This window comes from Gossypium hirsutum, chromosome A11, assembly GCF_007990345.1.
Source record: "Gossypium hirsutum isolate 1008001.06 chromosome A11, Gossypium_hirsutum_v2.1, whole genome shotgun sequence".
Taxonomy (NCBI): domain Eukaryota; kingdom Viridiplantae; phylum Streptophyta; class Magnoliopsida; order Malvales; family Malvaceae; genus Gossypium; species Gossypium hirsutum.
The window spans coordinates 47,260,139-47,277,335 of NC_053434.1; the positions used below are offsets into that span (position 1 = coordinate 47,260,139).

Below are 17,197 nucleotides of genomic sequence, written 5' to 3' on the forward strand. Positions count from 1 at the left end.
ATATGATTGTTTTGTAAAATTGCGATTTTTCTAGGCTATTTCGGTGGCCGATGTAATCTCATGAATTCGAGTCTAACGTCTAGGCCAGGTTGGAGAGGTTGCAAATATTAAGCCTGCCATAAAGAAATTGTGTCAGCATTACTGTTTCTTTATTCCTCCAAATATTTTTTTTCTTCAACTTAAGGGTGCAAATAATGAGAATATGAACTTTAAAAATCCTCTAAATATATTGAAAATGTTTAAAAATTTAACCATACCACTATCGAATGCATACCCACATTACACTTGCACTCGAGTTTAACTAACATAGATTTCTTTCCCTTCTAATCAAGACAAGATTCTTTTTCATGCTTAAATCTTCAATGGTACCAATTAAAAAAAAACTTCTAGTCACTCTCAATTTTGAAATTGAGCAAATTAGTCCCTCTCAAAAAAATTGAAGTAATTTAATCCTTGTCAATTCCGAAATTGAGTAACAAAAGATAATTAATCACGGTGTTAATGTCTTGCATCAATTGTATATAATTTGGATTGGTATAGTAACAAATTTAGCTTTCAATATTTATATATTTTGTCATTTTAACATTAATTCTAAAAAAATAAACAAATTCAGCCTGAATATTTATATGTTTACACAATTGTTGCAAGATAAATTTGTTAAATTAAGACCAAATTGACATAATGTGTAAACTTTAATAGCTAAATTTATTATTATACCAATTAAAATCATGTACAATTGATAGAGATTAAATTACTTTAATTTTTTTTAAATAGACCAATTTGCTTAATTCTAAAATTGAGAGGGACTGAAGTTTTTTTACCAGAAAAAAATGTAAATTTTCGGAAACTGGAAGCATTAAGATGGCAGGCAACAGTTTGCAGAAAACAACAATGAATATATTATGTAACAACCTTTTCTGATTTTATAAATAATCAATAAAAGATTGGAGAAGCAACAAATAAACATAACCTATGAGAGATGAGTGCTCACGTCACATGGTCAATTCAACTTAATAATGTGCTACATAGACATTGTACTCCACAGTAGCATCTCCAGTATTATAATCAAACCAAATTGTATGTGCCAATGCATAGCCCCTACCAAACCTAAACACCCCGCTACCTCCAACAATTGGCATTTCCCTCACATCATCAAAAACCGGATTCCTCCCAACAACACTGATACTGCTACCATTGTAAGTTCCTTCAATGAAGGCTAAATTCATAACCATTAGCAATGAAGCATCTTCTTGTGCAGCAAGGGCATACATCCCTTGAGCTCTTCCAACCAGCTTTGAGCTGATTTCAGGCCCTTCTGTCAATGCATCATCCATCATCATGGTGGCTCCAAATCCATAGGCGCTGCTGTTTGGTGGCCCTGCAATTTTCACAGCACTGGGTTTTTTCCCACTAATGACAACATGGAAGTAAAAGTGGAGGTGGGATCTCTTTTCTACACGCTTTATCGCTATACCTTCACTGATTTCCTCACAAAAGATGCCACTAACAGTGCTGTAGAAGGTTGAGAAGGTAATGTAATAGAGGGTGAAGAGAAGGTAAATCGAAAAGATAGTGGCCATTTTGGATTGCTCTTGAATGAGGAGGTTGTTTTAAGGATTGCACAATGGGAAAGTGTCATGTTCTTTCTTCAATCAAAAGGAGATTTCGCCTTTTTATAGGAGGTAGCAGCATGGTTGCAGCAAAAGCATCACAAAACCTCATCTACTATACCATGAATTACATTTTAGCCTCTCTACTGAAAAAATGGACAAATTAATCCTTGTACATAAGGTAAGTGAGCAGAACAGACCATCCGTTAAAATTTTGTGTTTATATATAAGGTATAATAACAAATTTATCCCTCAATCTTTACACATTTATTCAATTTGACCCAACTCTTTTATTGGAAATAAATTAGAAAATTTTAAAATTAATAAGACTAAAGGGTCAAAAAGGCCTTAGTAATAGCTAATTATATGTTATACATAAACACCAAAATTTAACGATGTAACATGCATGGACTAATTTGTACATATTTTCAGTAGAAGAGTTAAAAATGCAATTCTAGTATAGTATAGTATAGAAGAATTTACCCATGATTGCTGTGTTTTGAAGAATGTTTATGCTTTTACGATAACATATCCCGGAGGAAAAGCAACGATACTCCTTTTACTAATAGCTAATTATGGTCTTTGTTGTTTTCAAATAGCTAATTATGCACTATGTTGTTTCAAACATCAATCTCAAGTTTGCAGGTGATGCTTGGAGACAATGTCTTGCCATATTATTCATTAGGAATTTTAGAAGGAATTGCATCAAAATAAATAATTTAAGGAGACAACATCTATGTTGGTTGGTTAGTGCCTGAACCAAATTTCTTGGTTATTCTGATCAGAGCTGCATGCATTATGATTATTAGTCTCAAAGAAAGCAGCAACATCAACTCTAAACTTAGAAAAATAATCTTTTACGACGCTCACAAATTTCGGGTTCGCGCAACCTTGACAGTTCCAAACAAATAAATTCGGCATCATAATATATAAAAATAAAAGAAGAACCCATCCCTTTTCAAACATCCAAATTGGACACATTTTTAACTGTAAAATTATCCTCATTCTTGCTGCCTAACTCCTCTTTCGAAACTCCATCATCAAGTCTGTTAACCACCAAATTCACTGCTTTAGCTATAGGAATTCGATTCTGTGCCCGAGACTTAAATTTACTCCCTTCTCCTTTCGTCAGGTTTGTCGAAATTTTAAGACTTTTCTTCTTACCCATTTTCGAAGAGTGTCGCCCAGAAGGGTGATTTTCCAACTTCCTCAAAATGTTACCCACTTCATCTGAAACTGTAGTAGAATTGGGATTTTATTCTCAATAAACTTAACCACTGTGTGGTCATTTGGGTTTAGGGTAGTAACACCTACTTTTTCTACCAAAACGGGACGTCCACAATGCTTTAAAGAAACAGAAGAGACACCAGAATTTCCTTCCACCACCGCTTGCGACAGAATATCACTCGAGTGCCCCCGCATCTTTGCTTGAGGAGACCATCAAAAGGGCTGACTTCATTCAAGGACCCAGCAAAAGAACCTGTCTCCATCAAGACAGGACTAGAAAAACTCGGGCCTATTGTCTTGGATTGCTTCTCGGCTTGGACACCAACTTCACCATTTTTGACGCTCAGTCCAGACCCATTAATCAAAACAGGCCCCAAGCCCGAACTGGAGAAATTCACTCCCAAATTCAAAACAGCTTTGTGCATGGGAGATCCTCTCCCAAAGGATTATTATACATGGAAATTTATTTTCCTTGTAAGCTAGCAAAATTAATGGGATTAGATTCCCTATTTCTCTCATTATTTTTCCTTAAAATTTGTAATAGATTGAATTTAGATCCCGAAGAATCCGCCCGCTTCCCGATCAACATTCTACTTCTGGTCAGTCCTCTTACTCCGGCGATCAACTAACATCCAAGGTGCAAAATTTCCACTTTCAACATCCCTATTTGTTGAAGATGATTCTCCAATAACCACAGAAGATTGTATTCCTTCACCATTCTGTTCTTCCTGTCCCAATCCAGCATTACACATATCTTTCAAATGCCCGTAGCATCCACATGAAAAACAAACATTTGGAAGTGATTCATACTCAACCCGTTGAATACGTCCACATCCACTTTTATTTTAGAGATCATAGGTTTATTAATGTCCAGGATGACAGCCATCCTAACAAATCAGCTTCTTTGTGCACTACCCATTTAATCATCCAGTTTTATGACACTTACTACCATTTCACCCATCTTTGTTAAAATACTCTTACGGTACATGAAACCCGGGATAACCGGAAAACGAGTCCAAGCTACCACATTTGACAGATAAGGCTAAGAAGTAAAAAAATATTGTGACCATGGTTAAACCGTTAGGTATTGCCCAAACACCATCCATGGTCCTTCCATAAGGGCCCTAACATAATCTACTTCCTAATGAAATTTCACTAGAGAATAATCATTTTCTAAATCCATAACACTGACGGGGGTGGAGGGTTTCTAGAGACGATAAATTCTATTAGACAGAGTCTGAATTCCAATTTTCTGACCCAATAACTTGACAACAATAGTTCTAGCCATACTTTTGTGTAAAACTTGGTGAACCCGCTCAGAGAACCTTATCGACAAGTAAACCATCTTCTGTTCTAATGGAAACATCACTCTCCAGTAACTGCAAGTGGTTCTTCTCACTTCCTTGCACAACCTTTCCCAATGATTTCAAAGAACCAACTAATATATCTTTGAAAAACAGTCTCTCATTAGGCTTTTCCTCAAGTCCTTTGGGAGTTTCCGTATCCTCCATAACCATTACCTGCTCCTCCTCAATACTAGACTGGTCACATCTATACGAACCTTCCTAGTAGCCTTATCCTCCACCATGGCTGACGGAGAAAGAGAAGGAGAAGCACTAGACATCGAGAGCGTTTTTCAAAGCCTTCTATTGTTACGATTTATTTTGAATTTTAAATTTTAATTGAATTGCCTTTTTTTATTATGATTTATTTTGAATTTTAAATTTTATTACGTTTTTCAAATTTTTTTATCACTTTAATCTTTTAACTTTTAACTTTTAATTGAATTACTTTTTGAATGAAAAATTTGATCAAACTATTAAAAACAACCCATTGATTTGATAGCCTATATGGCAATAATGGTAATCCATGTGATTGACATGGATAACTTTTTTTTTAAATAAATCTTTTGAATTTTGAATTTTTTAAAATTCTTTTAAAATATGTTAAGATTATGCAGCAAGACAAAATTTGACATATTTCATTAAATATATTTAAAAATATAAAAATTAAAAATAAAAAAATTATAAAAATAAATAAAAGTAAAAAATATATAAAATTATATATATAATATCTACAATTTTATATACTTCAGTTATCACTTACCTCCTCAATCCATTTTTCCACTTTAGTTTGCATTTCAAAATACTTACCTATCATCAACAATGGACAAAAAGATGCAAACTTTAGTATCAATACCTATATGGTTTTCTTGAAAATTTTGTTAAGTGATCCTAATGCATGTTTAATTATTATTTTAAGGTTATTTAAAGTATGTTTGGCATGTTTTAATGATGGTTGATATATGTTTGACTAAAAATTTATAAGATCACTGATAAAGAAGATGATTTCTTAATAATGTGACAATTTACTATTAGGATGACATGAGACAGTAGTGTGGCATCCTGATATTTGGGCTTAGCTACCCGGCCGAGATAGGGTGTTACGAGTTCCCCAGAACTCGTCTATCCGTACACACCAAAATAATATTTTACGGATGAATCGCCAGTAGATTTGCAGATGAATTGCTAGTAGATATGCGGATAAATCGCAAGTAGAACTTCCTCCTTTAATACAAGCATGTCATATTGTATTGCATGGGGGTGAGACGATTAAAAGGAGGAAATATTGGTAGTTTAATGACCTGCAAAAACTAGTTGTTCATCCACAACCTATTGGCATATTATCTACAAACTTTTTAATTGAAAATACTGGTAGTTCATCCGCAATTTTTACTGGCAGTTTATCTGTACATTATTAGTGGTTCATCCGCAAAACAAAGTGTTGGGATGGAAGAGTTCTAAGGAACTCTTACAGTAGAATGTAGCGGAGTATGGGTAGGAATTTTCTTGTTATACTTGCATTGCATTGACATTCAAAAACATGCTCAAATGAACTGTTGAATTTTGATTTGCTATACAAATGTGGTTGTTCTAAGAACTATTATAATGTATGCTTCATCTATTGTTTTGCACTGATTGCTTGTGATTGGACACACACTGAGCTTTTTAAGCTCACCCCTTTAATTTCCATCTTTACAGATAACCCACAAGGTTAGGACGCCGACTCGACAATCGAAAGGCTAGACTCGATTTAGTTTTATAAAAGTATTTTAGGCTTACTATTTATAATTTTTGTATTATTTGGAAGCTGTATTGTTTTATTTGAACTGTGGCATGTGATTTTTAATTTGGGATTTATTGTGACACCCCTAAAGTGACCCTAGTCGGAAAGCGGTTTTGGGACCCCTAAACCGAGTCACCAAATTATTTGAATATGATATTTATTGTCTAAAATATGTGAATATGAATGTGTGAAAGTTTTAAGCTTCGATTTAGTAAATTGCATGTGAATTTAGTCAATAGGACTTATGTGTGACACTTTTGAAATGTGATAGGTCAAAACATAAGGATCTATTAGTGCATGTAATAAAAAGGGTGGACTTGCATGTCAATTTCCCCCCTAATTAGTAGTGGCCGGCCATGACAAATAGGGTGGACAAAGTGTGATGGGCAAAACATGTCATAAACATGTTATGTTGGTGTTTCATGGGAGGAATGATAAAATAAGGAGCATGGTAATAAAATAATGGAAGGGAAAATGATGAAAACAAAGAAAAAAAAATGACCATCCTTTTACATTCTTTTTTGGCCGAAAGTTCTAAGGAGGAAGGAAGAAGGAAGGAGCTTTCTTACTTCATGTTCGGCTTGGAAGAGGATTAGGAAGAGGTTCGGCCATACTTGTATCTAGGTTAAGGTATGTTTGATGTTGTTCCATGAGATTCATGCATGCTTTTAGTTGTTAGCTTGAGTTCTACCTAGCCCATGGTTCAAATCTTTGCTATGTCATGGAGATGATATTCGGCTAAGGTGGATTGATGTTGATGTCATTTGCATGCTAAAAGTGAAGCTTTGTAATGATACATGTGATGGTGGATTGATGACTTTTGAATTTTCTTTTTAGCATTTTTGAGTTAGGCATTAAGTTCTTTGTTTAACCATGACCAAAATTGAAATGGTATGGTGTTTTGATGCATTCGGCCATGGTAGGAAGTAGAAGAGAAATATGGTTGTTGTTCACGTTATTTGGATGAGAAATGGTAGTAAGGTGAAGTGCAAATGTTAGTGTTTGATTTACTAGTGTGTATATGTGTATTAGCCGAGTTTTGAATTTGAAACAAAATGGTATGTAGTCAATACAAGTAACCATATTTGTAGAAAGTATTAAGCATATATTGGCCTCAACATAGACATGCATATTCGGCCACATGAGATAGATTGGTGTTGCATGTATTCGGTTAGGGGCAAGCATATCGATGCTTTTATCTTGATTTAGATAATCGGCTCAAGGAGAATTTGTTAGGTGCTTAGTTAAGTGATATTAGGTTAATAATATGTGTATCCGGTCATAAAGGTGTACATGAGGAAATGTTAGATTAATTGTGTTAAATTGCTCAATGTGATTAAAAATGCGTATGACTATTTTGTATTTGAGCTAAAGGTGGCCATATGACCTATCAAATTCATTGTCATATTCGGCCATAAGCTAGCTTAATGAGACTTTAATAAGTTAAATTTGTTTGAATTAGCTCAAGAGCTTAGAGGATCAAAGTCGGATAGGGGAAAAGAGAAAGTAAACGAATGGCCGTGGATATCTAATCGTCGACCACTTCCGAGGTAAGTTTTAAGTGATTAAACATTGAGTAAATTCAATTATAATAGGACATAATGAGTTGATTTAATAAGATATGATGTGGCCATGATATGTCTTAAACTCAAATGGTAAGTTCATAAGTGTTTGGACTTGGAAATTTAGGAGCAAATGGTAATAATTTGCTTTGGACAGCAGCAGTAACGTGATTTTAGAAAATCACTATAAATTGTTGGTGTGGAATTATAGGCCGAATAAAATATGTAATCAAAGCTTAGTTAGTCTAGTTTCTTATAAAAGAGACTGTGTAAGCAAAGAAATTTCCTATAAAGAGATATTTAAAGTTGTGTGGGACAGTGTCAGAATGACTCCGAAATCCCCTATTCTATTTTTAGAAAATCATTATAATTGGTACAAAAATGGTTATAAGATAAAATTTATATGCTTAGACTCCTTAATGAGTCTAGTTTCAAATGAAATCAAATAGAACACATTTTGAATTCTGTACAATGAAAAATTTGATTCGTAGTGAAGAATGGTCAGATTAGTCAAACTGTGAAACAGGGGAAACTTTAAGAAAAATCTGGTATTTATTGGCCAAACCTAAAACTCTTGAAATTTTATGGAAGGAAGATATACGAGTCTATATTTAGGGAAAATTAACGGAAAGTGATTTGGAGTTTTGTAACTCCAGTTATAAATAATTTAGTGACTATCGCTCAGGAAAACAGCTCGTAGTGAATATGTGATTTTGTTGTAAACATGGATAAAACTTGTTTTAGCTGCTCACAAGCTATTGATTAAACCCATACATGAATTCTAAATCGTGATATTGTAAAATGATATATGAGTGTTAGATGGATCTTTGATATTAAAATTTGTGAAATTGTAAGTTTATGAGTATTCGAATATGAAATGATAGTATGGCGTGAAATTGAATTATTCATTGGAAAATGATTGATGTAGATTCGGCCAAAACAAAGTGTATACATGATAGTATATGTGATATGTGAAGTATATTTGGATAATTGTGATGTGAATACATGAAAATTTACGTTTTGATTTAGGATTTTATGTGATTGTGTGTATATGAGATAAGGCCGAATGGCCAATGTGATGAATGTGAACATGCATATGTGTGATAAGGCCGAATGGCCAATGTGATGAATATGAACATGCATATATGTGATAAGGCCGAATGGCTAATGTGAAATATGTATGAGATATGCATATGTGGTAAAGCCGAATGGTCAATGTGAAATATATATATGAGATATGTATATGTTGTAAAGCCGAATGGCTAGTGTGAACTATGTATGAGATATGTATATGTGGTAAAGCCGAATGGCTAGTGTGAAATATGTAGGCGATGTGCGTATATTGTGGCCGAACGACCAAATGTGAAAGGTGTGTATTATTAGATATTTGATGAGGCAAATGAATTACAAATATGACAGTCGATGTGAACGTTGTAACATGTGATTAAATGTACATGAAACTTGGAAATATATTCCGGGTAAGACCCGATGACTACGTGTGGAGATATATTCCGGGTAAGACCCGATGACTACGTGTGGAGATTTTGTCCGGGTAAGACCCGATAACTCCGTGTGGAGATTTTGTCTGAGCTAAAGGTCTCGCCGATAATCCGAGTAGAGGTTAAAGCTATAAGACTTCGTAATAAGAATTTCTTATAAATATATTCAATGCGAAAGGTTAAACAGGTATGTACTCCAAGTTTATATGTGAGCTTGATTTGAACTAAATCATAAGGTAGTTATGTGATGCATACGAGAGCAATCTATGAGACTATTCCTACGATTATGTGACATCGGATCAGTGTGAGAGGTTATGTGAAATCATACAATATATCTATGTCACATGAGCTCACTTTTAAGTGAAAGTTTATCTGCCTATTGTATATGATGAGATGTGCATATTCGGTAAAGGGATGGTATGCCCGAAGGAAGAGTGAAATAAAAATACGAACAACTATGTTATAATTTGATTGTTATATGTTGACACTGCTTAAAACTTACTAAGCATTGTAATGCTTACTCCGTTTACTTTGTTTTCTCTGTTTTATAGATCTCATTGCGAAGCTACAGGCTCGGGGATCGTCAGCAACTAGTCACACTATCACTATCCACTACTTGTTACTGTTATGTTTAGAATTATTTTATGGCATGTATAGAATAGACTAGTGGCGGAAGAATATTTTTGGTTAATGTATATAAGCCATGCGAAAATGACATCTTTTGAATGTTTACTTAGAGAAGTTTAAATTTTATCCCTGGCTGTGCTTAGTACTTATTTAAATGAATGATCTTTATTTCAAGAAAAAGTTCAAAATTTTACTGTTCTGACATGAGTTACAAGTCCGGTAATGCCCCTTACCTATTCCGGCGACGGTTACGGGATAGGGGTGTTACATTTATTTGGCATGCATGACATTTTATTTGATTTTAGGCTATTGAAACATGGATTTTTATAAAATTATGCCTGAAATTTTGGTTTTCCACTAAAACTATGTTAATTATCACTTTTCCACTACGATATTATGTAAACGATATTTTTGAAAAGTAAATAAATTTGGAAAGAAAACTTTTGCAAAAGCAATCATTAAAAATCAACCAATTTTCAAAAGAATTTTACCTTCTGGGAAACACACTAAGTTTTTTAATAAAGTAAGCAAATGTTTTAAAAAGACTATTTAATAAATTCAGATCATACTAGGCCATTTCGGTGGCCAACATAATTTTCCGAATTCAGCCATAACATCTAAACCGGGTTGGAGAGGTTACATGTGTCATGACATCACACATTGGTGTTGCGATGTTGAAGACAATCCATTCAGATTTGCATTTCATTGAAGTCCAACTCCTTGGTTAAAGGTGAAGACCTTGGTGTTGCGACATTAACACCTTGATTGGCTCCAATTTAGTTCTTTCTTCCCATGTTCACATCAGCTAGGTGCTCCAAATGGCATAAACTTTCCAATTTATTCCAAAAAGTATAAAAACTCAAATTAAACATAAAATCTAATAATTATGAAAAAATAATAAAAATTATAAAATACTTGAGAATAAACTCTATAAGTGTCCAAAAAGCTTAATTTGACATATATAAATATGATATATCAAAGTCCCCCACACTTAGGTCTTTGCTTGTCTTCAAGTAAACACTCAAAACACTAAACATGCTACTAGATAACTCTTGAATAATGATAAAGTATGAGACATGGTCAATTAGTATATACAATAAAAATGACTCTTCTAACATACAACTTAAGAATGATGCATAGATAATTCACAAGTCCTAAAGCACATTTGATTTGTTCACCAAGTTACAAAGCAAATAGAGATAGATGTAATTATGAAAAAAACACCATTAGTCATGTTATTCCATCAAAATAACCTATGTAGATGTCATGTCTATATACAAGAGAGAATCCAAGTTATTTGCTTCTCATACATATATGCAAGTCAAGAATTTATATACAGAAATGTCAAAGTCACATAGGACTTCTAGGCTAGTAACGTTCTAGGGCTATAGGACGGTTTGATTTCAAAGAAAAGTCAACATTAAAATGGTTCAAGCACTAGGAATGGTGTAACACATGGCATTGTTCCCTAATCACCCCCAAAGACAAAAATACTTCTCTCCCCTTTATTTCTCCCTCTCTCACCTCTTATTTCTCCACAAAATAAGAAGATAAAATTCAGTATTCCTAAGTATAAATAACTAATGAGACTAGTGGATTATGAAGTAAAAAGAGATCATTTTAAGCTCAAGGAAACTTTAGCTTTTTAGTGCATTTCACAACTAAATTACACTTTCAGTCACATTTGTTTTCATTCATTCTATGCTTTTTTTAACTATTTATTATGCTTTTAACCCTTACCTTACTTTTATTCACTCAACATTTTTCATCGAAGCACTTAAGTGAGATAAGACCCTATACTCATTATATTGAATTATTTCTTCATTTTTCTCTCAAGTAAAGTAACTTTTAAGACCTCCAAGATGTTTTTACCTAACCCTCAATGTCTATGGTCCAACATCCAATTCAAAGTGTAATTTCAAAAATTAGGACAAAGAACAAGGGTTGAATATTAACTCAATTTTAAGCTTTAAAGTCTCAAACACAATGGTTCATTAAGAAAGGTAAATCAGTCTCAAAACTTAGGAACTAGAGGCACTAGCTATGCAAACAATGCCTTAGGTTATCCTTAGACATTTCAATGAACAAAAATTCATGACATGCTTCTATTTAAAATTTGTGACTGACATAAAATTTTAAACAAATTTATATATATCCATCTACACATCTACTTATCACTTGACATAAACTCAAGCATTTCAACATATATGGCATTCACCTCTATTTTATATCACAATTTAACTAAGTGAACTAATTAATCTGAACTTAAAAATAATAAAACTAGACTATCACCATGCAAAATTTACATGATTCAAAGAAATCAATTACATGACATCATACCAAATCAACCAATTTCTTATATACACCATACTCAAGCACCATGCACACAAAGCAAAAAATAAAGCAAAGAAATTGCAAATCCTATGCAACCCCCCACACTTAAACTAAACATTATCCTCAATTTGTTCCCAATAAAAAAATTAAGAGGTTTTTATGACTTCCCCAGTTTTTATTGAAGTAATGTGAGGTAAATTTGAAGTCATCCTCCTCTCCATTGAAGTTCAATGTTGTAGTGTAATTGGCAAGTGGATGACCTACATAGAAAAACAAAACAAACAAACCAAAATATAAAATACAGGCAAATAATAATAAAAGAAAAAAACCTAAAATTCATGTTCAAAGTATAATATCAGTCCTAAGTTACATTCTTAAAAGAAATTCACGAAAAGAAATACAACATCATTCCTCATCGGAGTCCGAATCAAGATCAACAATCATCTTCCATTTGTCTCTCCATGCTAAGGCCTTCTTGTAAGTGCCATGGATCAGGTGACCGACTCTCTCACTAACACCCATGTAACGAATGACACACCATTAGTTAAAGATTTTTCAGGAATGAATGCCTCGTCGAGGTCCTTGTACTAGTGTAACGCCCCAAATCTTTAGTCATTTAATTGTGTGTTGTGTTGCATGTTGGCTTACTTGCTGTGAAGATTAAGGGTCTTGAGAAGTGTGAGAATACCTGGGTTCAAACTTAGGCTTTCATAAAAGTTTTTGGTTTCTACTGAATTAAACCTTCACTACTAGAGGTTGGGTTCTTAATTAGTTGCAGGGAAATTAAGTTATGAAGAAGCGGTTAGTGAAGGGGATGAGGGCGTGTTGCTATTACTAGTAGGTCTTAGGTTCGAGACCTGTCATACTCAAGTGTTTTATTTTGGCTTGTTGCCGTACGGATGGTTGTTTGTTACTGGGACTCTCAAGCTTGGGCGGTTGGTATTTGAGGGTGGTGGGAATGTGTAGTCAAAATTCTAAGAGGGAATTTGGGGATGTGGATAGAGGAGGATTGATTGAGGGATTTGTGGAGGATTTATGAGAGGTGATTATAGGGAGTTGAGGAGTGAGAGAAGGTTCTGCCGAATGGGGACTCTAGGCCTTTGAGTTTCGGTTTGGGGAGTAATAGCTTTTGGTGTTGGGTTTTTGGGAAAATCGATTGATTTTAGGGGTTTTTGTCGTGCTTTCCTTTTGCTTTGGTCCTTTCAGTTTTGAGTTTTGAGACCTTTTCCATTTCCGATTCTTTCTTTTTTTTTTATCTTCCAAATCTTGGCCAAACTACTCTATTCTCTTTTCCCTTCATCTACTTCTGTGTGACCGAATACTGACTCTTTTTTTCTTTTCTCTGTTTCCCTCTCCAACCATTTCCCATGTCATCTTTGGATCTTTGTTCATGCTGTATGCCTTTTCTTTTCTTCTCTTTTTGTGACATCATTTTATCATAATACTTCGACTAGTTACTGCACTTTTACCCCTTTTGTGTTTCGGCTACTACAGTTGTTCTTCGAATAATCGGATTCAAGCATAAGGATTTTTTACTCTTCCCATGGCGTTATTTCCCTTCGTTCTCTATTGGTGCCGACTATTCCTTTTTGGTTTGAGGGTTTGATTGCTAGCCTTCTTTCTCTTATCGAAATAATCTTTGTCTAACACCTCTCTTTTTTGACTTTTGCTGCTAGGAAGCGAGATTGTTTCATCTCGTACCTTGGATCTAAGAGGTGCTTTTGGTGTTGGTTGAATGCTACTATTATTCATTATTGGTTTTCATTTTTGGTAAGGCACTATACTCTTGGTTAGTGGATTGTGTGTATGGTAGTAGTTTACAAGTAGTATTTGGGTTGCAGGTAATCCCTAAGGATTGGAAGCGGTTGTTTACAATGGTGCTTTTGTAATCAAAGAAGGTGGGCGATAGGTATAATTGTGAGCAAGTGTTGGCTAGGGTCTCTTGCAATTTGTTGATTAGTGTCTAACCGAATTTTTGATTGTGTTAGGTTTGGACTCGTGGGCCAGTAAACATATTTCCGCAACCAGGTGTGTAATCACACTGTTTCATTCGTTAATTGGCAAAAGCTGGAAAACTGTTACCATCGATGCCACATAAGCGTGCGCTCGCTCATGTGGGGTCATCTAAACGTATAAGCACGAGCATGTGATTGCAGAGACCACTACGAGTGATCTCGTGGACATAGGTCGTTTTGTGCAACGTTAGGCGAAAATAGATTGTGTGGGCCCTACGGGCTCATGGGCCCCGCACGAGCAAACCGCATGGATGTGTAGAGATTATTGGGTCGGCTACGTTAATTATATAGGCAAGGCCACTATTTGGGCTTATTGGGCCATACAAGCGTGTGGGCCCACATGGGCCGTATTATAGGCTTGGACCCATTTTTACTGTTAAACTGTTAAAGTTGCACGGGTCGCACGAGACGACTGTGGACCTACTGTTGGGTCGGTAAGTACACCTAGACCCTAATTTATGTTATGACTGTTATACCCCTATGAGGTAAATGACGAAAATACCCCTATGTGATATATGAACGTTTGAGCATGCCATTTCTATTGTATGTAAATTTATATTATGTTGCATTGCATGGGGTAGGATATATGATATTGGAGGAAGTGTACTAAAAGGCTAAAAGCCTATTACTGGCAGCTCTGCTGCAATTACTATTAGTGCCACAACTGGTACTAAATTCTAGAGTATAGGGATAGGTGGGTCGATTTTATCCCCACATGGAGTGTAGGGCTGGACGGAGTGGAGTGTAGAGGATGGATGGGTAGGATCTCTGTATGCATTTATGATACTGTACTAAATTGAGCTAAGGCCTACACTGATATTGCCACTGATAAGGGCTTAGGCCTAGACTATTTTGTACTGCATAATTTACTGTGATAAATAGGGATTACACACTGAGTTTTCATAAACTCACTTTTCTGCTTATCTGCGTAGGTAATCCTTAGGTGGGTCGATGCTGCGAGAGACTCGGAGATGGCCACCCCACTGTTTATGTTTTCGTTTTTGACTTTTCTGTAAAAGTAGTTTTAATTGGGTAAATTTTGTGTAATAAGGCCGCTTTAAGTTTTATTATTATTTGGGGATTTATTTAACTTGGTTTATATCTGTTAGCAATAGGGCTCAGTTTTCTTAAAAAACAAATGATTTTCAGCGACCACGTTCTGCAACTCATTTTAAAACCTTCCGCAATGAACAATGTTTTTAAAATGTAATAACAACTTAGAATGACACTTGTTTTGTTAAACAAACCTGTAAATTAACAAGGAGCAAGATGAGACAGCTTTTTAACACAACAGTCCAATGGAACTACGTTTTCAAAACATATTCTAATATGACACCGTAGATTTGGCCATAACATCTAGGCCGGGTTTAGGGTGTTACATTTAGTGGTATCAGAGTCAGGTTGCAAAACTCAGCTGTGGATTTGGGTTTTTTTAAAAACGTGAATTTTTAAAGGGACTTTTTCAAATAGTAGAAAAGAATTTTTGAAGTGATACTTTTGAATGTGTGGTCTACTAAGTCTTCGACGCCGATCCTGTAAGTTCTCTAAAATTACTATTTGATTTAATTGAAATACTAAGATTACCATAGATAACATATGTACTGAAACCTTTATTAGGGTAACCTAAAATTGTAGTAAGACTACGACCTGCGAAAACAAACCACTCTGAATTACTGATAATATTGTTCATAAAACATCTGTTAATAAACACTGAAACTGTAAAACTGATGCATAAAATTGTTAATATAGATAATACGCAAATCGATAATGAGCACCAGAGGTACTTGTGGAAGGGGTACTAGAGGCTGCGACAGAGGCTGTGAGGTGCTCGAGCTGGGTCTTTGGCATCGGGCTATATGCCTAACGTTGAGAAAAGAAAGGCACCGGCTTCACCTCTGACTGAGACTGGGTCACATGATCGAGTGGCTGGGGACGTCGCACTATCCCAAGCTATGCTGCAAATTCTAGAAAGGGTCGCTAGGCCCAATACTGGTACTATGGGCTGTGGGCCGGTAACGGAATGACTCAGGTCTAATAGGGCTGAGATCTTTAGGGGTATCTGTAACACCCCGAACCCGAGACCGACACCGGAGTCGAACACAAGATGTTAACAGACTTTAAACCCTTTATAAAAATATTTCTCAGACACTGCCAATCTGCGTACTAGTCGCTTTAAAAATCATATCTTGAGTTTCACAACTCGAAAATCAGTTTCGTGATTTTTTCCTGAAACTAGACTCATATGCCCATCTACATATTGTTTTCTAGAATTTTTGGTCGGGCCAATTAGTACAGTTTATTAGTCAAAGTCTCCCATGTTACAGGGATCGACTACACTGACCTTTGTGCATTCCGACCTGGATATCTCCCTGCACAGAGCTTCAATACTGATGCCGTTTGTTTCTATAGAAACTAGACTCAGAGAGGAATCTATCCATATATGGTATGACTCCTAATTGTCTCTGGTTAATTTATAATGAATTTCCAAAGTCGGAACAGGGAATCCAGAAACCGTTCTGTCCCTGTCTCACGAGAACCTGAATATCTCTTAACATACTGTCCATATGATCTTTTTGTTGCTTCTATATGAAAATAGACTCATCGAGCTTCGAATACATAATTTATTCATCAATTAATTCCACTCCTACTATTTTTAGTGATTTTTCAATCTCACATCACTGCTGCTGCCAGCATCTGTTACGAAAGCAACTATGCCCATATCGTGATTTCTCCTTGATCTAACTAGTAATTCATCATACATAACACAAATTATGATCATGACTAGCCATGCCAAAGGCTAATCATTGTCAAACATCCCCCTACTACACTATTGCCATATCATGAATTTTAACACCAAAATAATCAACCATGACATATGGCATAAAAAGGTCGAATTATCAAGATTTACGACCTAACGTTATGAAACCAAACCCAACCGAACATTTATGCCATTTTCGCATGGCTAAAAGTTTACATACCAAAGTTCAAACACAACATAATAGCCTATACATGCCGAAATGTTCTCCTAAGCCGACTAAGAAGAAAGTACCAAAACTTGCTAGCCGGTGTGATGACTTCGACGACGGCACGATCACGCAAAAAGAGACGAGTCCAAGAAACCTAGAATAGGTGACAAGCAAACACCGAATGAGTATATAACTCAGTAAGCCATAAGCATTCCACAACCATCCATTAAT

The 17,197-nt window shown here is 35.2% G+C and overlaps 2 protein-coding genes across 2 annotated transcripts; both read right to left on the minus strand.

Moving 5' to 3' along the window:
* Positions 1-951: 951 nt before the first annotated feature.
* Positions 952-1,622, minus strand: LOC107963595 (dirigent protein 22). The gene has a single exon (XM_016900045.2). The coding sequence runs from the start codon at positions 1,578-1,580 to the stop codon at positions 1,011-1,013; it is 570 nt and encodes a 189-aa protein (XP_016755534.1). The 5' UTR covers positions 1,581-1,622; the 3' UTR covers positions 952-1,010.
* An 805-nt stretch (positions 1,623-2,427) lies between these two features.
* On the minus strand, positions 2,428-3,168 carry LOC121209875 (uncharacterized). Its single transcript, XM_041081732.1, has 2 exons — positions 2,978-3,168; positions 2,428-2,846 (listed from the first exon to the last, which is right to left on the minus strand). Exons 1-2 carry the CDS (start codon positions 3,030-3,032, stop codon positions 2,569-2,571), a joined length of 333 nt encoding a protein of 110 aa, XP_040937666.1. The 5' UTR covers positions 3,033-3,168; the 3' UTR covers positions 2,428-2,568.
* Positions 3,169-17,197: the final 14,029 nt, after the last annotated feature.